Consider the following 27,954-nt stretch of genomic DNA (forward strand, 5'->3'; position numbering starts at 1 on the left):
GTACAGTCCAATTTACAAACAGAGGACTTCTATGAGTCATTAGTTTTTAGTGGATCAAAAATATACAGCGCAACCAGTGTAGTCTGATTCCCAAATTAATGAGCCTGTTTACACCTGGTCACTTCATATGTTCATCTTATTTGTTAAAACCTTTCCATTTACACTTGGCCACATAAATGTGTCTTTGTAAAACAGATATAAATCCGATCTTCAATTCCCTCGTTATATACAAATTTAGTGGAGTTTCATCAAAAGTAACAGATAATGGCTGCATTTTATTCATTATCAGCTAATTTCAAGATCAAAGACTGCAATAGGAGAGAGCGCGGCATCAGCACTGGAAAGATAAGTTAGTTTCACTACTTTTAATGAAGATGACTGTGTGTTGAGCATCTGCGTCTTCTTTTAGTTTCATTCATAGTTTCATCAGCTTGATAAAGAAATACTCAGCTACTCATTCACGGCAATGCGTGTTGCATTAGCGCCGTCATATCTGGCAATAACATATCATAGCCTATAACATGCTCTCTCACATTTATTGTTTTAACATTTTGGGAGAAGTAAATTCCTCATATGTGGTTTCAACAACCACATGCATTTACACTTGTCCATTTTCGCCTGGGATGCGGCACCAGACGACCTCCTGAAGTGGTTTGAGTGATCAGATTAAAAAAAAATAATAATAAAAAAATAATAATCTCGAAAGCTTTTCGGAGGGCATTTACACCTGGTCTTTTCACAATCAGATAGCTATCCGAAACATACAGTGCAACAAATATAATCCAATCCCCAAACGAATGACTCCTATGAGTCGTTTCGTTTTAGTGGATAAAAAAACATAGCACAACCAGTGTAGTCCGATTCCCAAACAAACTTCTTCTATAAGTCCGGTCATTTTTGGTGAAACAAAAGAAAAGTTAATGAAACGGTGAGGAAACTGGAATCTTTAAGAGGAAACCGAACCAAAACTGTTAAATTATTCTCAGTTCCCTTCCTTAAAAACACCTGAACCTTCATTTGTTTTTCTACATCTGTTCCTAATCTTCAATTGGCAGTTTTGCTTATTTAATGCAATGACTAGTTATCCAGCTTCCACTTTTAGCATGGCATTCAGAGCACTGCTGATTGAGCCGTCTGCAAAACACAATGCTTTTTTTCTCACCTTTGCACCATAGATAGAGATACAGATAGTTTATTCAGACCCTTGGCAAAGTCTTGTCTCATTTCAGGGACTTGAGAAGCTATTCAGAGAGGCAGCATTTAGATGTAAATCTGGCTGATATAAAACCCTGCTATTGTGAGATAAGGAGGTCACAGATGTCATCGCAGTGTCTTTTATGTGATAGCTGTTCAGAGACGACGAGCTAGGATTGAACCCTGAGGTGACATAGCGGCTCACTAAACAGGACAGAATGTGTCTGCGTCAACCTTCTCCCAGCGTGGGCTCCACACGCACACACAAACACACGCGCATACGAAAAAAAACACCCGTGATTCGCATCACAATGCCAGTCATTTTTCCTCCTCATTGCACCCGATTTCATCAGACCTGCATGTTTCATCTTGACCTGCAAAAGGGTTGACTGACTACGACAGCAATGCAGATGAGTGGGTGAGAAATGCAAAGCTTCTGTTGTATACTAAGCTCCGAAGGGACAAGACTAAAAATGCAAGTTTGTCGTCATGAATATGGGTCTTCAAATAAAAGGAATAAGAAAAAAGTGTCAATTTTTAGTGGTAATGTAGTAATGTTTTGGATATTATTTGGCTTTTTTTTAGTCCATAAACTCAAACCATTGGTTGAGGCCAGTGCTGCTATTGTGGGCTGATTGGGATAGTCAAATTTGCTTCAGTCGTAATTTCAGATTTTAGTACGCTTAACATTCCTCAAAATTTAGCTTTAAAATTTGAGATTTTAACTCAAAATTTAAGTATTGTAGCATATAGTCCATGTGTTGCCTTTAATGTCACCTATGTGCCACTGTACTATAAGTTTAACAGCTAGATATACATTTGTCTGCAAAAATAAATAAATAAAAATACTGATAACTCCTCTAGCACTTGTGGTTATATCCAAAGTGTTGTCCAATAAAATATTAGCAATAGCAAAGCAAGAGGATGACTGTCTACAAAAAAAAAAAGAAAAAAAAAAGGCTAAGCACAACTAAAGCCTATTGGCTATTCCTGAAAAATAAGTGACATGCCAATTTCCTGTTTCAACAGGACCTTTTAACATAAGAAAGAAACCTGTTCTTGTCAAGCAATTTCATACAATCCTAAAAGCACACTCATGGTCTGACATCTCAAGCTTTTCCCTATTCCCTGAAATATGGGGAAGGTACAGCTGAAAGAATAAAATGCAATTTGCTCTTTAAAGGTCAACTTTCTAAATGTTCCATTTGCACGGTTTATGAAAAAGGTTCCGCTTGATTTGCATGAATATTTAACAAGCCACTGTAAACAGCTTAACCTGAGTTTATCACGGGCTCCGTTTCTCACATGCATTCATTTGCTTCACTACTGCTTTCCAATCTTAGCTAAAAATCTCCATTAAAGAGATCTATATGCAGTATATCATGCTTTTAACGTATAACATGCAACATTTCATTATGTAAATTAGCAGAAAATGGTGCTAAAATGGATCAAAATACACACATTTTCATGTGTGCAGTTGCCTTCCGCACACTCAACCGATGACAGCCCAGCTCCTCTTCAGGGGTAACACCCCTGGCCAAAAAAGGCAAAACATAATGCTGTTGCTGCCGGGGACTCTAAGAATAAACCACAGTCCAGTTACAGATAAGGTTACCTTGAAACCCGTCCTCCCCTCTCTCCCATGTTTCCTGACCCACACACACACATCATGGGCTGGTAACAAACATAAGGACAACCTAGGGCTTGATTTGCTCTTTTGACAGCCTAGCCTTGTTTTTTTTCCCCTTCCTGCTGGTACTTGGTCCCAGCTGGAAGTGTATAGTTTTTTTTTAGTGTATAGTTTTTTTTTTTCCTATGCCACTTTAAGCAACAGGTGCCACTTTTTTGCTTCCTTGTAGGGGGCCCTGGCACAAGTGCAAGGTTTATTGGGACTCTAACAGGAAAGGCACAGAGAGCCACTGTGGTGCTTTCGATTGGAAAACTATTCCGGACCGGGAAATCGACTCTTGAGATTGTGTTTTCAGCCTGTTAGTGCATGAGAGAGATGGAAGGTACTGTCAAATTCATTTTCCAGTTACATTTCTAAGTGTATTTAACAATAATGTGCAAGTCAAACAAACATTAGTGTATGTAATGTAAATTATGCTACTAACAGTATACAGTCAAGTATTGTACTTTAACTTAGTCGCTTAGTCAAGTTAACAGTCTCTTAGACAGCAACCATCTGCTTTGCAGGGGAATTTTATGGTTGAAAGCTGCTAAAAATACACCATATCGTATGGCTCTATGGGAATCTGTAGTGCTTTGAAGCAGGCCTATGATATTGTTGCAGCTTTTTAAGGGTTTTAAGGTAGTGTTATCAACTGATATACAGTTCAATCAGCTAGAGAGGGAATACATTTAAAGGAATAGTTCACCCAAACATTTTTATTTAAAATGCATTTTAAATTTACAGTTCAAACAATTCTTGAAGTAATTTACTTACCCTCAAGCCGTTCCCAACCCATATGATGATTTCATCATTTGTCTTCCACAGAAGAAATTACAATGAACAGTGACTGAAGCTTTAAAAAGGACACAAATGCTCCATAAAAGAGGTCCATGCTACTAGTCCATTCTTCTCAAGTCATTGCAGTGAGATCACCGAGTCAATGGTTTTGGTTTAAGATTTGGACTAGGTTGATTCTTGAATAAATCACTCACTGAAAAGATTTGACTTAAAACAATGATTGATTTACAAATCAACCATCATTACGTCTCTCAAGAGCAGCGGCTGTCAAGATAATCAGTGAACAACAACTTCAGGCTGTTTCACAGTTATAGTATGACTTTTGAAAACTTGGAATAAAGTTACAGTAAGCTTTCAATGGGGACTGAAGCTTTTCAGGAGCCACAAAAGTGGTCCACATGACTTAAAGTTCCAGTTTCTCTTCAGAACATTTTCATTGATAGTTGAATCGTTTAACTCCTAGATTTAGAAATGTGGTATTCCCAAAGGTTTTCCCAAGACGTTGAAACCCTTTCAGTTTCCAAACCAAAAAGGGAATGGGTTTAAAAAGTTTGATAAGTCATTATCAGTGACTTGAGATAGAGTTCCAAAAAAAAAAGCCAATTACTGACGTCAAGGGCCTGCATAAATGAGCCCCAGTCTTGCGTGAAATGGCTTAATGTTGCAAAGACTTAAAAAGTAAATTTGATATTCTGATTAAACTGTGAAAAGTCTCTCAGATCAGCCTGAATAAATCATATTTAAAGTGACACTTGAAGGAATAGCGGTGCAGAGCATTTTTTTTATGCTGACTTCATTGTCTCAACAGCTCTCACTTACTAACCTGGGATTAGTTTCCATGGATATCCACACATGGATCTGAGGAGGACAAGGTCTCATAATAAACGCAATGAGAAAAGGGCCGTTTACTGTGCCACCTTCCGCCGCTGTTTGGTTTACAGCGCAACGCGAGTTGAAGTGACATTTGCGCACTCTGTTGCCATGGAAAGATTTCTCCCAAGTCTTTTGTGTACACTATCTGCGATCTTATGTTTCTGTACAATCAGATACTTAAGCTTGTAGACAATCTGCAAGGGCGAAGTTATGATAACACAGAAAGATGCAGCATTACTCCAAACCAGATGCAGCTAAGCATATGGTGTCTGCAGAAAGCTTTTTGAGTCAGCATTTGGATGGGACGTGTATTCCTAAGTTTGACAACAGGGACAAATGTGAAGAGCTGCAACAGGTGGTCTCAGCTGACACTTTCGGCGTGTGACGTGTGTATCAAACCCCCGAACACACAGACACGTCATTATGTTCAAGCAAAAGTGGAGCCAGTGAAAAATGTTGGATCTCTGGGCAACAGGGCCAACAGAAACAAGAGCCACTGTTTTGATCTTGGCTCAGATTCACAATGGATCATCCACAAATTCATTTCTGTAAACACAATCACAACGGCTTGCTCAAGAATCAATCATTTACCATGATTTAAGTCAACAATATTGGCAAAGATCAATCAAGGGGTCTCGTAAACGTAGCGGCGTATATAAAGGTTACATGTGGCGTATGTTTGGACTCTCTGAGCAGCAATTCAGACTGAGCTGCTGCAAGAATTTATATCAATTTAGAAAAGAGGCTTTTAAAGGGGCTCCGGCCAACAGATGACACAGCGCCAGCATTCCTCATGTGGCCTTGGAGATGTTTTAACGATGAAACATTGCCATTGCAGATGTGCGCCCTATCGACAGACAAGAAGTTCAATCCAATCTCTCTGCCAGGCAATGCATTGATAAAGACAAAAAAAAACAAACATTCATCTGCCGTCTAGCTGTCTTTGTCTTCATAACTCTTATGTCCTGTCTGCACAGAGAGTGAGCAACGTGACAGAACTAGATAACTTTTAATGCTATGTGCATACAGTAGACAGATTCCCTGAATATCTTTGAGCATCAAAAGCTTTGTTTCCATACAATACGTATGTGAATGTATGTGTAATACATATATCTCCAAACATTAGAAAACAAAGCATCGTTTCCATCCCATGTGTTAAAAAGTACAAGAAATTAGTGCAAAATACTGTAGAAATTAAAATTGCAGCCATAATACTCATTTATAAAACAAATTACTCGCTGTTTGAAGTGTGCAGACAAAATACTTTTTTGTTTTGTCTGTAGATGCTCTACGCAGACAAAATAAACTATGTTTGTAAACTATCACTAGCAGATGCCTTATTTCTGGGAGCAACAACGTATATAATGGTTAAGGGAGTTAATAGAAGCCAATCATCTGATTTGATTAGTTCACACACAAAAAAATCCTCTGAATTGACACAGTCACTTTATATAATGAATATTTTAAATCAAATAAAGCCAAAACATAAAGAGGAACTGACATAATTTCTATTTTATGGTGAACTATTCCTTTAAAGTGTTCATCGTACCTGGTTTGATATTGGTTCAAACTCTAACCATCTGGGCTCTAACACAACCAATATGTAAACTCCACTAGTGACTACAACTGTATAAAACTGAAACTGGACCTGATTCTTACCAGAAATTACCAGCTTGAACCAATTAGAATGGTTTCTTATGGTTTAACCTGTTTTGTACCTGTCTTGTTTGCATTTATACATTTCTGAACCTCCATCTGTCCCTACAGCGCGGTCCTCCACCACCACGACTACCATAGTCGAGACTAAGAATGACCTGAGCGCACATCCCACACGTTCGTCCAAACGAACCTTAACTGATGACCTGTACACCACATTCAACTCCCCAATGGCCTGGATCCTCGTGCTGGCTCTCATCGTAACCTGGTCGGCTGTGGCGGTCATTATGTTTGACCTGCTCGACAGCAAGGGTCTTGAAGGTAGGTTCAGCTCTCTTATCTTGGTCCATTCGTTGGAGAGTTATTTTGGAACAGTTTTCCTGAAGAGATTATAGGTTGGACGCAGCAGTCGATTATTTTATAGGCTACCTGACTGAGGGCTTTATATTATTTATTAACTCTCTGCTTAAAGTAAAACAGGACTCAGATGAGGTGTAATTGGATGCTTGGACGAGTCTTTACGACGCGATAAAGCTCCGAGCTTGTTTTCTTGTTGGAAGTTTATCAGCAGTGCCACAGGGCAAACTTGCGAGGCTTCTAAAAAGAGCGGGAGGGAAGGATATTGACTGGTTCCTGATAGCATTGACAGTGACAAGGATAGATAGGGTGTCCCGTTGGCTGGGCTGCTATCAGCCACCGCTGCATTCATGTGGAGTCAGAGAAAAGTCCTTGTAGGACACCATTTTACCTTGTATTACCACCTGATGATACATTAGAATCCATTGTTGATGCGAGGAAGATGATAGAATGCCTGTTTTGGTGCTGAATTGCTTGAAGTTGCAGTCATCTGTTCCTCTGTGTGTCAGTAGTTCCATAATGACAATTTTGAACTCTTCAACTGTTTAAAAAAAAATTGTCATTGTCATTGGATTTATCACTGTCATTGAGATCATGTCTCATTCACAATTCATTCCATCACAAGCTCTAGAACACAAACACATTAACCCATTTTTGAAAGTATTTCAAAAAGGAAACATTAGACTTTCATTATCATGTAGTTCACTACATGACTGCACCGCCCCACATTAGGAGTCACATTTACATTTACTTATTTCTAATAAGTTTCCCTCCTTTTTCCACCCTGTCCATCACCATGTGTCATCCTGTTGCCATCCAATAAAAAGCCCATACATTATACTGTGACGACCCCTGTTTACCACCTGGTAAAGACTCTCTGCCTGAAGTTCAGTGCTAATGCCAGTTTTTGTGTGTGTGCGTGTGTGTGTGTGTTTTCTTGCATGCAAACAGGGAGCAACTGTCACTCTTATCTCAAACATTCGTTCAGACATGCAAATTTACTGAACCATGTAATCTGTCTGTCATGAACACAACATCACTTCCTCTAGACTGTCATGCATTCCATTCAGTGTGACACTACACCTTTGACTTTATCATAATGGCAAAGTGAATTGTGGAACTAAGTTCACTTTGAAAGCAGATTGCACCGTGCTTTATGGTAATAAAAAAGTGATTGCTTCGGATTTCAGACATCTGATTGGGTTTTACAGTTACTTCAATCACCTCTGTGCCAATGCACAACTGTAACATTAATATTTCTCTGTGCACCACAAAGAAAGATTCATCAAAATGTTTGTCTTGCTTTCCATTAGTAATAGCTTAACACCTATAAAACAAGATACATTTACTTCATAAGCAACAATAAAGTCAGACTGGTTTTGAAAGAATGCATCTAAACCACTAGCAGAGAGTACAATCTCCTGTTTTGAGCACAGTTTACTAAATTTTCTTACATTTCTGATTAAAACAAGAAAAACATTTGCAAATGGGGTAATAATAATAATAATAATTCAAGATACATTCTTTGAAAATCTTAATACCCAATTTGCTTCAAGTATATTTATCTTGTTTACATATTTAGGTCTGTTAATTAAAATAAGGCTTTTGCTTTTAAGGAACAACAGTTAACTGTGCATATTAAAAAAGAAGAAAAAAAAAGGTGTTGTGTCACCAGAATGTACAAAAGTGTTCATCTTTCATTTTCCTGTGCAAAAAATAATGGTTTATTTTGGTCTCCAAATTAAACATACACATTGCAAAATAATGCATTTGTAATTCCAGACATTTAAAAAAGATAAATAATAATAAATGCTTCAAATATATATATATTTTTTTTCAAATTAATTTGTAGTTCCTAATGTTGCTGTACATTGAAATGCAACATGAATCTAATTTAAGCTCAAGAGACAAAGATATCTTCTTACCCATTATATTAAAAAATATGTAGGCTAAGTTAATCATAAACATCATAAAACCAGACCTCATATCATAGTATGGGCTTGATATGAGGGGTATAAAACAGTATGGCATCATTAAAATGCTTGCGGCACTGATTTCATCAGAACTACAGTAACATAAAGAGAATGAAAACTATTTTGATTCTAAGTGCAAAATGCTTAAAAAGAAATCATGCGCATGCAGCAAAGACATTAACAATAATCTGAAATTCTCAGAACAAAAATATACTAAATTTTTTAATTCAAAACTGTGGACTGTATATCATTTGAGAAACTTTAAACCATAATTTTATTTGAGCCAGCATGACATCAATAAGCTTTGTGCCAATTGCTCCCTTCCACCCTATGATATCCAACCTCCATGTGTTGGTGTCTACTTTGCGATATTGCTTTCAATAAGCCTCAAATTATTCACTTCAATCAATTAATTTTACTCTAACATCGATAACTATGCTTTGAAAGCACTGTAGCGTGACTTCATTTATTAACTGTGTGGTATTGAACGGCAACTCCTCTTTGCCATGCAGAATGATTTGATTCTTTTTACTTAAATGCATTGAGCAAAACAATGATATTTTACCTGTAGAATATTAATGAAGTATTCTATGTTGCAGATTTCTCACGTTCTTTACAGGAGAAGGAATATATACTTTAATTTCCCTCTCAATGCACAGCTAAGCCTGAAGAAATGGCGATGCGGAATCATGGGGAGGAAGTTGGCACTTTGGTCCATCTTAACACAGCCTTGCATTTACAGAGTCTTTACCATTTGTCTTCAGGTGGTCTATAAGGGTGGTTCTCAACTGGTTTTGCTTCAGAACCCAAATTTTATAATGGACATGAAGACCCAAAACAGTTTTAAAACTCTCTACCCAACAAAAGTAAACTAAAATATCCATAAAAACAAAAAATAATTAATATATCTTTTACCTTGTGTAGCTTTTATCAATGTGTTTTTAGGATGAAGGAATGTCAGGCAACATTTCATGCTGGTGTCTGTCTTCATTTTGCTAGCTGTCTAATTTGCACCAGAAGTCCCGCCAGTTGAGAGCCACCAGTCTTACAAAACAATAAAACGAGAAATAAAAAAATAAAAAAACACAAGAGAATATGTATTTCCACCAGTTATATTGAATGGCAAGAATATTGAGATGACAATAAAGATTTTTTGTTAAAGGTAAAAGACATCAGGATTAAAGTAACACTGCCACAGATAACAGGAAATTATGGCACATGTACAAAAAGCCACTAAAATCAACACTGTGTATGAACATATAATATATACATAGTTCATGACTGGTAACAAACTTCTCTAGTTCCCTTTACTGTTGGAAAGCTGTGGTCGAGTGCAGAGGACTGAGCTTCACTCACTTTCAAGACAGGATTCAAAGACCACTGTGTTCCTCAGTGGTGACTGGGATTCTGTTGGGAATCATTCCCTCATGCTTGTGGAAGTCTAGTGTCCTCTTTTTGCCCTGCAGCCTCAGTCACATGACTGGTCTATGCAACAATATAATTCTAAGAACAACTTAAGTCAGCATAAGTGATACACATAATCACTTTCTAAGCAACTGCATCAGAGTTCCTCAGTACATTGATAAAATTGAACCAAAGTACAAAATATTGGTAGCTGTAATGACCAGAACCAAACATAATGTTTGTCTATTATATAGCTTTCTGTGATTTTGCCAAATAGGGCATGTTCTTTCATTTCTTGTTATAATAGAGTAACAGTATGATCAACCTACCATTTTGATTTTTTATTCGGGAGCATGTCCTTCTTGGCAAAATCACAATCAGCATATCATAGCCATGCAGAATGATTTGATTCTTTTACTTAAATGCATTGAGCAAAACAATGATATTTTACCTGTAGAATATTAATGAAGTATTCTATGTTGCAGATTTCTCACGTTCTTTACAGGAGAAGGAATATATACTTTAATTTCCCTCTCAATGCACAGCTAAGCCTGAAGAAATGGCGATGCGGAATCATGGGGAGGAAGTTGGCACTTTGGTCCATCTTAACACAGCCTTGCATTTACAGAGTCTTTACCATTTGTCTTCAGGTGGTCTATAAGGGTGGTTCTCAACTGGTTTTGCTTCAGAACCCAAATTTTATAATGGACATGAAGACCCAAAACAGTTTTAAAACTCTCTACCCAACAAAAGTAAACTAAAATATCCATAAAAACAAAAAATAATTAATATATCTTTTACCTTGTGTAGCTTTTATCAATGTGTTTTTAGGATGAAGGAATGTCAGGCAACATTTCATGCTGGTGTCTGTCTTCATTTTGCTAGCTGTCTAATTTGCACCAGAAGTCCCGCCAGTTGAGAGCCACCAGTCTTACAAAACAATAAAACGAGAAATAAAAAAACACAAGAGAATATGTATTTCCACCAGTTATATTGAATGGCAAGAATATTGAGATGACAATAAAGATTTTTTGTTAAAGGTAAAAGACATCAGGATTAAAGTAACACTGCCACAGATAACAGGAAATTATGGCACATGTACAAAAAGCCACTAAAATCAACACTGTGTATGAACATATAATATATACATAGTTCATGACTGGTAACAAACTTCTCTAGTTCCCTTTACTGTTGGAAAGCTGTGGTCGAGTGCAGAGGACTGAGCTTCACTCACTTTCAAGACAGGATTCAAAGACCACTGTGTTCCTCAGTGGTGACTGGGATTCTGTTGGGAATCATTCCCCTCATGCTTGTGGAAGTCTAGTGTCCTCTTTTTGCCCTGCAGCCTCAGTCACATGACTGGTCTATGCAACAATATAATTCTAAGAACAACTTAAGTCAGCATAAGTGATACACATAATCACTTTCTAAGCAACTGCATCAGAGTTCCTCAGTACATTGATAAAATTGAACCAAAGTACAAAATATTGGTAGCTGTAATGACCAGAACCAAACATAATGTTTGTCTATTATATAGCTTTCTGTGATTTTGCCAAATAGGGCATGTTCTTTCATTTCTTGTTATAATAGAGTAACAGTATGATCAACCTACCATTTTGATTTTTTATTCGGGAGCATGTCCTTCTTGGCAAAATCACAATCAGCATATCATAGCCATGACAAACTGCAGAGCTAGATTTTTACCACCAATGACATTCCTGCAAAAAATTAAAATAAATATAATTTACTTGCTAAGAATTTGTCAGTCTTGTTTTCCATTATTTTTCGTACCCAATTGGCAAATTATTTTTTCCCCACGCATGCATAAAACTAACAAAATTCAGTGAGGTTTAAAAAATATTTGCCAGAGGGGTAAGAAAAATAATTTAATAAATATTTACTTGGAAAAAAATCTTATGCTTTATCTTATACTAGAAAAGGATGTCTGGACAAAACATCCAGATTAAGAAAATGATTTCTTCATTGATAAAAAGAGCGGACATATTACTATAGATAAGATTGAAACCAGCACATTTGTGCACTGTGAACTCTCTGCAATTTCTCCTCAAGATATGTACAAAATGTGAAGACATTCATTCAGTTTGAGCTCATCTTTACTTAAGCATTCATTTGTATGGCTTTGTGTCTCTTATATTGATTTCAATGGTTCAGCAGTATTGCCCAGAGAAAAAATGTCTATGGTTCAGATCTCTTTTATAGCTCCGGAGATTTAATTATCTGTTATGTAGATATCAACTGTCATCTCAGATGTTTTCTCTGTATAAAAAAAATAAAAATGAAAACAAATGTCATACATAAACACATTATAATGTACTGGGGTTATGTATATAGCACATTAGATTACTGGTCTTGATGTTTTTGGTATCTTGGCAAATCTGATCAGCCTGAGACACAGCTGGAGGGGGTCACATGTAAGATTAAAGGTTCTTCCTCTAAAGGAAATGTATGAGAATCTGGAGACATAAGCAAAGGTTTCCATTTGCTCTCATTTTATTCTTATTGCGGTCTAGAGATATTAAAGAAATCTCATTTGTAATGTTCCTTTCCTGTGAGTTTACATGTCACACTCAAGCACCCAAAAATGTAAAATGTTGTCAGTTTTGAGTGTGAGAGCTTAGAGGGCAATACTGAATTTCCATAAAGTAGGTTAAAAAGTTAATCAAACAAATGTCACTGAATTCATCAGTATTGCATTAGCATTTCTATGTAAAGGAGATGTCACAATTACGTTATGAGGCTTGAATTTCAATGCAGCCAGAAGCAAACGTGAGAAAAGAGAGAGTGTGACAATTTAATTTGACACGAACCAGTAAATGCTCTAAAAAAGAGACCATAATACAGTATCTTACGTAACACATTCACACTACATGTATCCTGCCTCTACCTGTTTATTATTTTTGCAAAATGCCGAAGTGTTTTTGTAATCACTGTGACATGGATTAATTTGATGTGTTCTTTTCACACCTTCCCTGTGATTTTGTGCCATAAGTGTGATTGTGTTTTATTTATAATGGTGGTTAAATTTCCCTGATTATCCTGCCTACAGTTTTGAGCGTGCTCAGTGAGGACGACCCAATGAGAGTGTGTGTGTACAGTATGTGTGTGTTACTGTCCCACACCTCTGCTTCTGTGTCTCTCATCCTAACAGGACCTCAGCCACACCGTGTCAGGAAAACATTAAAGGAAGCAGGCAGCCTTAGAGGCAAGCCATCTTATATCTTATATCTTACATCTTACACATACAGAGTGGTCTTAGACAGAAAATTTGAAGTAGTTATTTAAATGACTAAACCAAGGTCATTGTAAGGCACTAGAAAAAAATTATAATACTTAATTCAGTCATCCTGAATGGCATCTTCAAGGAGCATTCCTAAGAGAAATAACCCCTTTTCAATGTCAAGGTAAATGTTTTTGTAGATCTATAAATGTGATGTGCAGTTTTTGTCTGCCCTAAAATATTGATTCCTTTCCCAATTTAATGTGGAGGAAATAATTCACATGTCGATTTCACAGAAAACACTGCAATCAGTGCGAGATCTGTTTGCCTGGTCAATGGACAGGTTATAAAACAAGACAGGTTTTAAGATTTCATTATTGAAAAACACAATTTTATATATATTTATAACTCAACATTTTGAATCTAAAATAGCTTTACTGCCCATCTAATGTAATTTTACAAGCTGAGTTTAACACATGCTTGAGAAATGTATAACTACTACAGATTATAGAAGCTGGCCGCCAGAATATATTATAATCAAATACTAATTTATTCTAGCAGGAGTAGTGAACATGAGGGTGTTTAGAGGCTATAATGGAGGTCTGAGGAGTCTGGAGTCTGTGCATGCTGTCAAGTCACCCCTGCATAATGGCATCTGGTAAAATGGCTTTGACTCGGGTCATGCTGTTCGCCTGCTGATAACTGCAGACAGACAGGCACTACATGATGATGTGTGAAATATGATGAGCATTCCTGTCGATGGGCAGTGGAAAGCAGGAAAACCCAAAAGTCTCCCTAAATGAAAATAAGTTTTACTGACTTGGCATTTATATTTGTAGCTGTATATGCAAACATAAACGTACCTAGCTTTTTTTCGGTCTTGTGGATGTTCAGTCCTTTTCACTGCTGAATCTGAAATCATCAGTTTGTCTCATTGAAGATGTCATTCAGGGTTGATAGCACATACACATAACCTGAAAAGAAGAGCTTCATACAGTACATGACCAAAAGTATGTGAACACCTGCTTTTAACGAAAAACAGCCTACAATTAAAGGGATAGTTCAGCCAAAAATGAAAATTTTGGAATCGTTTACTCACGCTATAATGTCGTTCCAAACCTGTGTGAGTTTCTTTCTTATGTTGAACATAAGATATTTTGAAAAATGCTGGTATCAAACATTTGATGGTCCCCATTGACTTCCAATTGACTGGCCATTTATTTTGCCTACTATGGAAATCAATGGGGACCAACAACTGTTTGGTTCTTCAAAATTCTTCAAAATATCTTCATTTCTCTTCAACATAAGAAATAAACTTATAAAGGTTTGGAACGACAGTTGGGTGAGTAGATGATGACAACATTTTCACTTTTGGGTGAACTATTCCTTTAAGCAACCAGTTAAACAATTTGTTTAAAATAGGGTTTTCAGACTTTCTGATAGTAAGGACCCTGAAATGATAATCTAATCTCAACAAAGAACCTCCTGCATAAAAAAAAATGTATATAACAAGAGAAATGATGGAGAGAAAATATCAAGATAACATCGTCTCCAAAATCAAATATTTGTATTTTATACTGTCATTAAAAAAGATATATAATATAAATATAATTTACTATAAATTAATAATAATATTTTATATATGTATATATACACATACATACACACACATACAATAATATTTTGCATACAACACATTTTTCTTAAATATATATATGCATGTGTGTCTATTTATATATACATAATAAATATACACAGTACACACACAAATATTATTTAAACAAAAACTTTTATTTAATACAACAAATATTTTCCAGATGTGTGTATATATATCTGGAAAACATTCATTTATCTACCCAATATAAGAGTAAGATGTATAGAAAACCAAAGAAACATTTTAATCCCATATTACAGAAATATACTATAAATATGCTCAAATGCACACTTGTTTACTGTTAAAACATGACTGTTAATAATATATTTTATACAATTACATTAATATAGAATACATGATTTCTAGTATGGAAAAAGTAACAATGTCCAAGGGTCTGTACTTCGTACGTCACTAACTCAGTTAGCTGGATTTGATTGTTGATGATTTGGCATGATCTTGGATTGGTTGGTTCTTCGAAGCTGATCCCGGAGTTGCTGTCATAGCAACAGGTCCATCAGTTTAAACCTGCTCGGGAGCAGGTTTATTTAATGTAAACAGGATTAGATTGAATCTTTTTAGGTGGAATTGATACTTAAAATCTGTCCCAGCAACAGCTACTTTATTACAAGAGTACTCTACTGATCCAGGGACAATCATTTAAAAAATAATAATTAAAAACATAATTAGAAAATAATATAATAATGTTGTGTAGTCTATAATACAGCCAGTTTTACCCATTGAAAGATTTATTCATGATAAAATAATTACTTTATAATTGTATTGGAGTCTTACACACCAGTCGTGCATTAATTTGAGCGGCAGCTATTATGGGAGTGGCTTGATGGAGCGCAGATAACAAGAAGTGAACTTCCTATTTAAAATCCATGCTTTTGAAATGTTCAACCACAAATGGTTTGAGTGTTCAGGTGTCCACATACTTCTGGCCATATAGTGTATTTTGTTTGTAATTGTTTTTGAGCTAGATGTCACACAGATAAAGATCTTTAAGTGGTTTGTAGAGCTTTGGCAAAAGACTGTGACAGGTTTGAGTTTTTCACTGTTGTTAAAGCTGGTTTAGATGGCTGTAAGGTAATGTATGCTGAGCATATGGAAATATGTGTCTTAAGATGCCCTGTCTAAAACATGCTCTTAGGGGGTATTCAGCACATCAGCTCTGATCCCATGAAGGCGGTGAACGAAGCCATGGAGGGGGACTCTACCGATTGGATAACATCAATCTTGACTTTTATGACTAATTTGGTAGCACCGGAAGAGGAGGAGGAGGAAGGTATATTAACTTCTTGTAGCCTTCATTTAACATTAGCAGCACGATTACATAGCAAAGTGTTTACTGTAATATCAACAGCATCTGAGAAACCACAGACTAACCCACTGCGGTTTGATCTGGCGAGCCATGTGTACTAATAGGTCTTATCAGAAATCTAAGCTGGCTTTTATGGTCACGTTTTCCCCTTCTGCAGAACAAACCTGCTTTATATGGTTTCCAAATGGATTGAATATCATGGATTATATTTGTGCCAATATTTTATTTCAAGCAATAAATATTCTACAATAATATCATAAGATCAGCTAGAAAATTCTATATGATGTGTTTCATAACCAAGAAATATTAAAGGATGGGTCACTATTTTACAGCTTTACACTACAACGAAGAGTTTTGAGAAAGAGGACGAGGAATTTCTACCAGGAACTGTCAGCCCTAACTCTGTGTGCCACATGTGTGATTCTACAAAATAACAATAAAAATCAAACAAAACAGTATCACATCTCTGTCATTAATCTCTCACATCAAATCTTCTTGGTTTCTTTTGAGAATATAGTTATTCAGTGTTTGATTCACAAAGACTCACACACAGCCTACTTGGTAAAATTGATTTAAAAATATTTTCATTTGTGTTTATTCATGTAGGAGATACATTTAGGAACTTATGAATAAGAATACAAGCACTAGCAATTGATCCAAAGAGGACAACATAAGTAATGCTACTGTACAGAATTTCATTTAAGTACTAGGACAGTATACAGAGAATATATTACATTATATTATAAAAATATAGTATAATAAAATAAAAATAAGTTTATAAATATGGCTAAAGTTATGTTCTGTTGTGAGGATAAATATAAAAATAAATGTTATTGATCAAGATTGTTGTCTGTTTACAGGGGGAAAAATTAATTAAATTAGACAAAATGATGTGAGTAAAATTGCATAAGACTTTTTAGAGAATGTATCTTACTTCTATTTTTCTAACGTAATTGTCATTTTAAGCAAATCTTTCAAGAAAATGTGATAATGATAAAACAATTAAATCAATATTCATTCTCTGAAAATAAGTCTTAACATCTTGCATTTTAAAGTACACTGAAAGAAAGACACTGAAAGCACTAAATTATAAAATAATTTATACTAAAAAATTGCTAGCAAATTGCATAATTAATTACAAAGAAACAGCAAGTAGCACATTAAACTAATATGAAATTTTAAAGTAGAAAGACTGAAATAGTATTTTCTTGTAAAAGGTTTATTTTATTTATTATCACTTCAAAAAAAAATTTTTTTTACATTGTAAAATCATTGCTCTTAAGATTTTAAGTATTTTTAAAAATTGGAAAACAAGACAACAATACTGATTAATAATGCATTGTTTTGAATAAATAAAAGGAGTCTTTCAATAGACCTAAAAATTAAGAGAATTTGTCACAAAGGGAGAACAATAAATCTCAGAAAATATGCCTACTTAAGAGGCAAAATAACCTGAGATATCTTAATCTCCCCTCTTTCATTTTGAAGCTAATGGGTCATTGTGGTCTCATTGAGGGCAGCTCATATGGCCCTGTCTTCAACCACAGATGCACTTAGAAAGGTCATAAGCAATGTTCATTAGGTGCTCTATCTCCTCTAATTTTATCCTGATTTTGTATCAAGTTTAGATTAGTGGAGTTAATTTTCAATTGACTTCTTTGACCTTGCAAATTCTTCACATCTGTTACAAGACTATCCAGAGTACCCATGCAGTGAGGGTAGTATAGTCTAGTACAGTGGTTCTCACTTCCAGTCCTGGGGGCCCCCTGCTCTGCACATTTTGCATGTCTCCCTTACTTAACACACCTGATTGAGATCATCAGCTCGTTAGGAGAGAGAGATCCATGAACTGAACTAACGAGCTGATGATCTCAATCAGGTGTGTTAAGTAAGGGAGACATGCAAAATGTGCAGAGCAGGGGGGCCCCAGGACTGGAATTGAGAAATAGAAACAATAGCAAATAGCAAACAAAGCTGCCATTAAAACTGACACATTTATTATAGGCAAATATAAGCATATTTGCTTTAATCTAAAGATCAAAATCTCCAAAGATAAATAAAGTCTACGAAGATTAAATAAGGCTTATGAAGTAATGAATCTACATTTTAATGACATTTACTTTCTGGTTAATTACCAGTGCTCACAGAACTTAATCAATTAATAAACCCCCACAATGTCTCAAGACTCATTATACAAGCATTTTAAGATCTACATGATTTACCATTTAGCTAGTAGTATATTTATCATTAGAACACAAGCGATTGGAATCATCTGGTTGAAATACAGCAGGAATAAATGGGACTGTCAGAGAACAGTATATTCACACTTTCAGAAACATTCATAAAGAGAGCTCAAAGCAGAGACACACACAATAGTAACATTGCTAAGATTGTTGAACCAATAACACGCTTGGCTAAGATTCCTCATAAAAGTCACCTTGAGGTACTCATTTAAAATAAATGCATCTGGATTGCTTCAATAGCTCCAGTTATCAATGAATGCTTTTTAAACTGATGGTTAACATACCAACAGCATTTTATGTAGATCATTTCAGCAAAACAAAAAACAGTGCAAGAATGCAAGGTATTCAAACTGAACACAACATTATACATGCACATAGACAAATTTTATATTATATATATATATATATATATATATATATATATACAGGTGCATCTCAATAAATTAGAATGTCATGGAAAAGTTCATTTATTTCAGTAATTCAACTCAAATTGTGAAACTCGTGTATTAAATAAATGCAATGCACACAGACTGAAGTAGTTTAAGTCTTTGGTTCTTTTAATTGTGATGATTTTGGCTCACATTTAACAAAAACCCACCAATTCTTCTCAACAAATTAGAATATGGTGACATGCCAATCAGCTAATCAACTCAAAACACCTGCAGAGGTTTCCTGAGCCTTCAAAATGGTCTCTCAGTTTGGTTCACTAGGCTACACAATCATGGGGAAGACTGCTGATCTGACAGTTGTCCAGAAGACAATCATTGACACCCTTCACAAGGAGGGTAAGCCACAAACATTCATTGCCAAAGAAGCTGGCTGTTCACAGAGTTCTGTATCCAAGCATGTTAACAGAAAGTTGAGTGGAAGGAAAAAGTGTGGAAGAAAAAGATGCACAACAAACCGAAAGAACCACAGCCTTATGAGGATTGTCAAGCAAAATCGATTCAAGAATTTGGGTGACCTTCACAAGGAATGGACTGAGGCTGGGGTCAAGGCATCAAGAGCCACCACACACAGACGTGTCAAGGAATTTGGCTACAGTTGTCGTATTCCTCTTGTTAAGCCACTCCTGAACCACAGACAACATCAGAGGCGTCTTACCTGGGCTAAGGAGAAGAAGAACTGGACTGTTGCCCAGTGGTCCAAAGTCCTCTTTTCAGATGAGAGCAAGTTTTGTATTTCATTTGGAAACCAAGGTCCTAGAGTCTGGAGGAAGGTGGAGAAGCTCATAGCCCAAGTTGCTTGAAGTCCAGTGTTAAGTTTCCACAGTCTGTGATGATTTGGGGTGCAATGTCATCTGCTGGTGTTGGTCCATTGTGTTTTTTGAAAACCAAGGTCACTGCACCTGTTTACCAAGACATTTTGGAGCACTTCATGCTTCCTTCTGCTGACCAGCTTTTTAAAGATGCTGATTTCATTTTCCAGCAGGATTTGGCACTTGCCCTGCAAAAGCACCGAAAGCTGGTTAAATGACCATGGTGTTGGTGTGCTTGATTGGCCAGCAAACTCGCCAGACCTGGTATTGTCAAGAGGAAAATGAGAAACAAGAGACCAAAAATGCAGATGAGCTGAAGGCCACTGTCAAAGAAACCTGGGCTTCCATAACACCTCAGCAGTGCCACAAACTGATCACCTCCATGCCACGCCGAATTGAGGCAGTAATTAAAGCAAAAGGAGGCCTACCAAGTATTGAGTACATGTACAGTAAATGAGCATACTTTCCAGAAGGCCAACAATTCACAAAGTTTTTTTTTGTTTTTTAATTGGTCTTATGAAGTATTCTAATTTGTTAGTGGATTGGTGGGTTTTTGTTAAATGTGAGCCAAAAGCATCACAATTAAAAGAACCAAAGACTTAAACTACTTCAGTCTGTGTGCATTGAATTTATTTAATACACCAGTAATTCAACTCAAATTGTGACACTAAAGTTAACTTTTCCACAACATTCTAATTTATTGAGATGCACCTGTGTGTGTGTGTGTGTGCGTGTGCATATACATAATATCCCAGAATGCTTTACTAGCGCTGGCGTTTCACCGTTTTATTACTTCTCAGAAGGATAGTAGTTAGTGTATGGCTGAAAGGTGTGTTTACCTGCGCTACTGAGTCGCAGCACGTGCAGGTAACTTCATAAAGACCTTTTACAAGGCTGCAAACTATAGGATTTATTTCCACGTTTTCTTTCAGTGAGTTGGCTCTCTGTGTACTTTGATATTCCGTGTTTATGCCGCGAGAAACCGCTCTCAAAGATTCAGTGAGCGAGTGAACTAACTGATTCACTTTTCTGAATCATGAACCGACCGTTTATTAAACCCTCTGAACGATTCATTGATTCATCGCTTCAAAAGTGTGATTCATTTGAGAATCGGGCCTCAGTTTTGATTCTAAACCTACTATACCGGACACAAGATAAAATAACGGAATTGTGACGTAAAATGTTTTTCAGACAATTTATAAACAAATAAAAAATATATATTTTACAGTCACTATTTACACTTATATGTATGTAGGCTATGTATTACCAAAGTCCTTTAGCCTTTGGTATTACCGAACATGACATGGTAGCTGCCTGAAATTGAATATTACAGCTATTAAACTGCCTACATGATGAATACAAAAAAATCCTTGTCATTTTATAATACTGAATTACCCTGATGTATTGTAGGCTATATGAATCAGAATGGGAAAAAAAGATGAATTGACTAATTTGCCGTCCAAGTGATGTATTCTGGGAAATAAATGTTATATCAGTTCTTACACCCTGATCTAAAGGTTTAAATATAAAGCGTCACTGCTTTCTGAATCAAATAGCTTTTCAGTAGCTAAGCTCTTTTTTGATCAAGTAGCGCGGTAGCGTCAACAAAAGCTAACGTTACATTTTCCAAAGAAAGCATTCTGAAACTCGAGCTCAAATCAGAAATATAACAGCTACGGATCACTGATCCTGGATCAGTACGTGACGCCACAGACACTAAAGCTCGTAACGCCATTGGCTCCTCAAACTGTCAGTCAAACCTCATTATTCCTCCCGCCTCTTTCGTCAATGCAGTGCGGCGCGCAGTTTAGAGCATCTCAGCTTGTTTGCAGTCTGAAGGTAAATAAAGAACTGTTGATTGAATAAGTACAGCGGTTTCTTTACTCAAAAAACACTATTTATAAACACTATTTATAAAGGCTAATGCTTTTTTTTTTTTTTGAGGAGCGGAGAAGAGTTTCTAGTTTTAGTCTAGCATTTGTTGTCAAGTCACAGCCAAATAGCTCGTGCAAAGCGCTGAATATTTCATAATATGATACTTTGGCCAAATAACAGAAAAAAACTGAACGCCCACATAATGACAGAAAACTGGGGGAAACGGGACACAAGAAAAAGAAAAAAAAATTTGCTGGTCAAAAGCTTCATATTTGAACTTGATTTTGGTGAAATGTTTATATTAATATCTAATATCTGACACATGCAACGATGCAAATAAACATAGCCTATCTGTAGGCCTAAACATCTATATGGTAACACTATACAATACGATTTCATTAAAATACATTTGTTACAGTATTTATTAATCTTTGTTAATGTTAGTTAATGAAAATACAGTCGTTCATTAGTAGTTCATGTTAGTTCACAGTGCATTAACAAATGTTAACAAACAACTTTTGATTTTAATAATGCATTAGTAAATGTTGAAATTAACATTAAGATAAATGCTGCAGAAGTATTGTTCATTCTTAGTTCATGTTAACTACACTAATTAACTAATGTTAACTACTGAACCTTATTGTGAAGTGTTACCATTTATATAAATGTATCTGTATACAATTAAGCCACAATACCAACTACCAATAGGAGGTTTCCGGCCGACAGCAAATTTTCTTTTTGCCTATGTCACAATTTGAGGTCAATCCGGCCCTCTAGTTGATACTGATTATGTTGCCAAATTGGTTTGGAACAGCTGTTGAATAAACAATTAAACTGAACATGCCTGTCTATCTGCTTGACTGACAGTTTTATTGATCACTGAGAGAGCATTGACTTGGTATGATGTTGGTTCAATAGAATTATTATTATTATTTTTTAAATAGCTTGGATGTAGTAAACTACTTTTGCCATGTTGCCGTACCTTAGCTTGCTACATTTCCCAGGGCTGTAGCTTTAGTGTAGTTAAGCTTCATTTAAAGAAGAGTAACTGTTAGCTTAGCTCACTACATTTTCCAAGTAGCTTGCCCAACACTGAGTAATGGTGATTTATGATATCCAAAGCATAACATTTCATAATCAGTTCTAGAAATTAGAAAGTTCATAGAAATCATGAAAAATATAACTCAACCCTCTATGTAAAACCACCATGCTTTGCTCTTCATTTGAGCACTGACAGATATATTTATGGACCACGCTGGAGTAAAACAGGCTCGGCAGATCAAATCGCTCAGCAGACAAACAAGCTGATTAATTAATCATTTTAATTGTACACATGTAAATGCATTTCCAGGCATATAGGTAGTGTCACAATAATTAAGATTTAAACCTGTTATTTGCATGCAAATTAAATGTGTAAGTGTGAAAGACAAAGATTGCAAGAAAAGACTGTGTGTGTGTGTGTGTGTGTGTGTGTGTGTGTGTGTGTGTGTGTGTGTGTGTGTACTTGTGTTGCCATGCCTTTTTTTTTCTTTTATAGAAGATCTAGAGGCTAGGAATAAAGTGCTGTGAATCGCAGACAAGCCTTTTCCCCTCTCTGATCCACATTTATAATTTATTCACCCCTCATCAATGTTTCAAAAGATCTATTTTGTAGGTTCTACTCTAACACTGTCTTCTGTATTCCTTCTTCCTCTACCAATTTAGGTGAGCGTCATTTTGTGAGGAAAAAAGGTTAGTATCAAACTCTGTGCTATGCTTTGATCATGTATCCTACACAAATAAGAAATGCATCATTTTAAAAGTGCACTTTGTGATTTTAATAGATATTTTCCCCTCTGTGACCTTGTGAGCTGTACGTCCTTCTTCATGGTTTTCTAAAGCATTTATTCTCCATTTAAAGTGGAGCATGACAGCACTCATAGGTGTTTGGCACAAATAATGATATTAAGTCAGATATTCAGAAAATTGATACATTACTGCTGAACCAAATAAATATGCATATCTCCCCACAAAACGCTTCTCATGTTAGGTCCATGAGATTTTATTAGTATTAAGGGCAATATTTGAAGAGCAATCTTTAGTTGCCTGGGAGGGTGAATATTTTGTCTGTTATTTAGACTGTTAAAAAAGTGTTTTTTATTTTGTTTTTGTTTTTTTAGTATAATTTTTGTTGGATTTGGAGTATCACTTTCAAATTAAAGCCTCACAAAATGTACCAGGCTATAAAATTGTGTTCTCACAAAGCAGTGTGCATGATCAATGATCATTTATGATATTAAATATAGATTGTTGTTCATCATCATTAACCCTCAAGTTGTTCCATACCCCTGTACAGTTTTTTCATCTCTCAAACACAAAAGAAGATGTTTTCCAGAATGCTAACACCACTTTTTTTTCCATACAATGCAAAGTGAATGGTGACATGCAGCTGTTAAGTTCAAAAATTCATAAAAAGGCATGAAAAAGCCTTATATTTCCAAGAATATCCTGTTCTACATTTCCTTTTGTGATTTACAAAAAATAAATAAAATTCAAATGAAAATGGTGGGTAAATGATGGAAGAATGTTTCCTATCCCTTTAATTATGTTACTATTAATTATGTTTAATTCCATTAGTAAGTTAGTATCATGTTTTACTATGTCTCAGTGGCATAAGAAAGAAGAAAAGTGACATTTTTACACTATTAAACAAGGAGACCTGAGATAGACTGAGAACAGAGGTGCATAAACTTTATGAAGGGCCAAAAATCAATAAAACAAAAACTTAATTAAGGGCCAAAAAATTATAATTCTGAAAAAGTGAATTCAGCATTATATCCAACTATATTAATAAAATGTATTAAATAAAAATGATAATTAAACAAAAATTGAAGTCATAATTTTTTTATTTTAAAACAATTTTTAAATATTTTTTACATTTCAATGCAAAAACATAAAAATATATATATAATAATAATAATAATTAAATAAACCAAACCAAAGCTCACCATGGACCAACTTTGTCTTGCAGGTCCTGGTTTTTGGTTCCTGGCATCTCTGACTTAGAGATACTATGCCGCATAAACATCTGCATTTTTATACCATGCATTAAACCTCACATTAACTATCTAATTTAATCAGTTGTTCTTATGTTCTGTGTCTCTCTCCTCTAGGAGAATTCTTGCCACCGAGGAAAAAAGGTTTGTGTCTTGAAGAGCGCTTGATGAGATTGCATTCATTAGAGAATACATAAACCATCAGCATAACAGATAACAGTATGCTTGAGTCTGTAATTAACACATTTATATTACAGTTGCATTAGGAGGGCAAGCATTAGAGTATTTTATGGAGAATGGGCATTATGCTGTCATTGATTGTGTTGTTAAATTCAGTGCCATTCATAATCATTTCCCTTTGTTTTCACACACCCTAATTATGCTCCCCATGCTAATCCGTGTTCCATAAAGCTGCATGTATTTGTCCATTAACATCTTCATGAAGTGATCATTAAGCCGTCTCTAAATGGTAAAGCTAATGCAGAAAGCATCTAAACACCATTATCAGTTTCAGCTAATGCAAATGTTTGTGAATAAAAATAATCTCACATATGCATAATAAAAGTCTGTATTTGATTATATGGGCGACACATTTGCTGTTATTTGTCATATTAACACTTAAGGGAACTCTGTAAGCCTCATAAATTGGTGTGGCCTGGTTTTGCTTTAAAGGTACAGTCCATAATTGCTGACATTAGGAACCCCTAAGAGACCAGGAAATTAGCTGTGCACTCCTTAGACATATAGGCAGTGTCACTGGAGGAGTATGATAAACCGTAATTATTGTTCTAAGAGGATGCTATATGCCCTGCATCACACAGTAATTTTAGACGCTGTGAACTGCCCTTTTGCAATGCATTTTATTGTACAAAAAATAAAAGATGCAATGATATGGTTTAAGACTGCTGGTTTCCTTCCTGTGTGGAAAGAGAAATTAGGGTGGGACATATCTTTTACATAACCATGTATTATGTATTTTTGTGGGCTAAAACCTGGAAACCAGTTAGCATTTTAACCCTTCTGGTTCCATCATCCTGAAGTCAATGTGTTTTTGGTTAAATGCCTGAAATAATTTTATTCTATGACATAAAACACATCAGTAATACCCTCGTGTGATTTTTTGAAGCTTTTACTTGTCTTGAAAAAGGCATTTCTTAACCACTGGCTGAATGGGACTATAAGGTTGTCAGGAACATTACGCCGAACAGAAAAAAAATTGTGTTCATAACTTTTCCATCTCAAACTTTCAGAGAAAATGTTTTTAAACTTAATGGGGGTGACGTTGACGTCATGCAACCATGGTATAGTTTGTTTATAGCTTACAATTGGCTTTTTACATTTGCACGATTGTATCAAAAATGAGTTGTGTTCATTTGTGAATATTATCAAAATGTGTAAGAATGATATACTTTGTTGGTCATAGAGCTTATTTTCTGCAATAAACTAAAAGCCAATGGCAAGGGAACCAGGGTGATGCTAACTTCTGGGTTGGTGTACAAAAATACGTAATCACCTCAGTTGGCTTAAAGTTACTGTTAATTCAAAAATATCACAGGGAAGAAAAAATTATCCCAATTTCACTTTCAATGCCAACTTTGACAGACATTGACTAAGAGATCTCATCAAGTTGAGCTACATTTGCAATCCATCAACATTTTTGCACATTCATTTTTTAAAAGATGTAACAGTTTGCATGTCTTTTGAGTATTCAACTAGTAATAAACACATAATATGCATCATATAAATCTGATATGTTATGCATTGGATTGTGTGTGTCTAACCAAATGTTATTTTGCTTCTGTCAAATCCTGTGGGGCTTTTGGTTTGAGCCCCATACATTCTTACAGCTTCACTGATATTTATGAAAACCTAATGATATAGTTGCAGAGATACGGGCCAAGGAGATGTTAGAAGAGGAAGGGGAGTATGAGGAGGAAGAGGAAGAGGACGAGGAGGAGGAAGATGAGGGGCTTGCTGAAGAAGAGGAGGAGGAAGAAGATGAAGAGTATGAGGACGAAGAAGAAGAAGATGGTGATGAGATCGAGGAGGAGGAGGAAGAAGAGGATGAAGAAGAAGAAGAGGAGGAGGAGGAAGAAGAAGAAGAGAAGGAATTAGCAGAGGAAGCTGTGGAGGAGGAGGGAAAAGAAGAGGAGCCTGAAGAAAAGGAGGAAGAGGAAGCTGATGCTGAGGAAGAAGCAGAAGATGAAGAGGAGGAAGCAGCAGCAGAAGAAGCTATGGAAAAAGGTAAGGAGGAAGAGGAAGCTGCTGCTGCTGCTGCTCCTGCTGTCGAAAAGGAAGATATTTCTATCCCTGCTGAACCTGATGAGGAGAAAGAAGAACAAGAACAAGTCACTTCTAAAGAAGCTGAGGCAGCTGATGAGGAGGAGGAGGAGGACAAAATTGATGTAGATAAAGAACCACCTGAGGAAGAGGATGGAAAAGAAGATACTCCTGCTGATGATAAAGAGAAAAAAGAAGTAGATGACCAAAAAGACGACCAAAGTGAGGAGAAAGATGATGACGATGAGGTCGAAGAGGCTGATATCGCCATTGCTCTTGGTATTATAGTTGATGCTACAGACACTGATGTTGAAGCGCAAGAAACTGGTGAGGAGCCTATACTTATTAAAGCTGATGGTGATTCAGAGCTATTAACAACCATAGAGGAGAGTGTTGCTAAAGCTGATGATGCAGTAACTGATTTAGCTGACTCACAAGATGGCTTAGCTGCTACTGATATCCCATATGATGACCATGATGATAAGATAGCAAAAGAGCTAGATCATGGTGAGGTTACAGAAGACAGTCTTAAAGATGAGACTGGTGCTGCACTGAAAGACGCTGACTCTGAAAAAGTTATAACAAGTGAGGGTGAGGGTGTTATTGAGGAGCCTGAGCTAGCTGATGATGTTGCAGATAAAGAGGAGCAGGAGGAAGAGGGAAAAGAGGAACAGATAAGGGTTGAGGATGAGGAAGATGATGATGATGATATTATAGTAACAACACCTGTAGTTAGTTCCGAACCAGGTGGAGATGAGACAACAGTGGTGGCTGATGAAGATGATGGCTCTTCACCTGAGAAAGGTACCAAGATTATTTGGTTTTTGACTCTAAATATACAGTACATTTTTTGTTTTGTTTTGTTTTATTTGTTTGTTTTTGCGAATTAATGTGTCCATGTATTCATAATACAGTCGGTAATTAAAAAAATTTAAAAAAGAAAAGAAAAAGGTTTTCGCACATGCATTGTTCTGCTGATTCCATCAGAGTACCATAAAATATTGTTGCAGAGGTTCCTGGACTTAATTGATAATTTCGCACGTTAAAAAATAAATACGACCTCACGTTGTGTCAATCACTTTTACACGCTGCCTCCGAAACTTTCGTCCGTCATAAAAAA

The 27,954-nt window shown here is 36.0% G+C and overlaps 1 protein-coding gene across 17 annotated transcripts in view; it reads left to right on the forward strand.

The window, feature by feature from the left end:
* Window positions 1–27,954, forward strand: part of trdn (triadin) — a 58,520-nt gene that overhangs the window by 8,792 nt on the left and 21,774 nt on the right. For 10 of the 17 annotated variants that reach the window (XM_058755369.1, XM_058755376.1, XM_058755373.1 and 7 more), the window contains exons 1-8: window positions 2,842–3,206; window positions 6,305–6,514; window positions 7,378–7,416; window positions 13,097–13,150; window positions 15,973–16,107; window positions 23,224–23,250; window positions 24,672–24,698; window positions 26,436–27,638. In XM_058755369.1, the coding sequence (XP_058611352.1) occupies window positions 3,191–3,206; window positions 6,305–6,514; window positions 7,378–7,416; window positions 13,097–13,150; window positions 15,973–16,107; window positions 23,224–23,250; window positions 24,672–24,698; window positions 26,436–27,638 (1,711 nt within the window). In that variant the 5' untranslated portion in view covers window positions 2,842–3,190. Of the gene's footprint in view, window positions 1–2,841; window positions 3,207–3,691; window positions 3,790–6,304; window positions 6,515–7,377; window positions 7,417–13,096; window positions 13,151–15,972; window positions 16,108–21,210; window positions 21,484–23,223; window positions 23,251–24,671; window positions 24,699–26,435; window positions 27,639–27,954 lie in introns of those variants that run through there. The other 7 variants (XM_058755371.1, XM_058755370.1, XM_058755379.1 and 4 more) reach the window with 6 other exon arrangements.

This window comes from Onychostoma macrolepis, chromosome 20, assembly GCF_012432095.1.
Source record: "Onychostoma macrolepis isolate SWU-2019 chromosome 20, ASM1243209v1, whole genome shotgun sequence".
NCBI classification, from domain to species: Eukaryota; Metazoa; Chordata; class Actinopteri; order Cypriniformes; family Cyprinidae; genus Onychostoma; species Onychostoma macrolepis.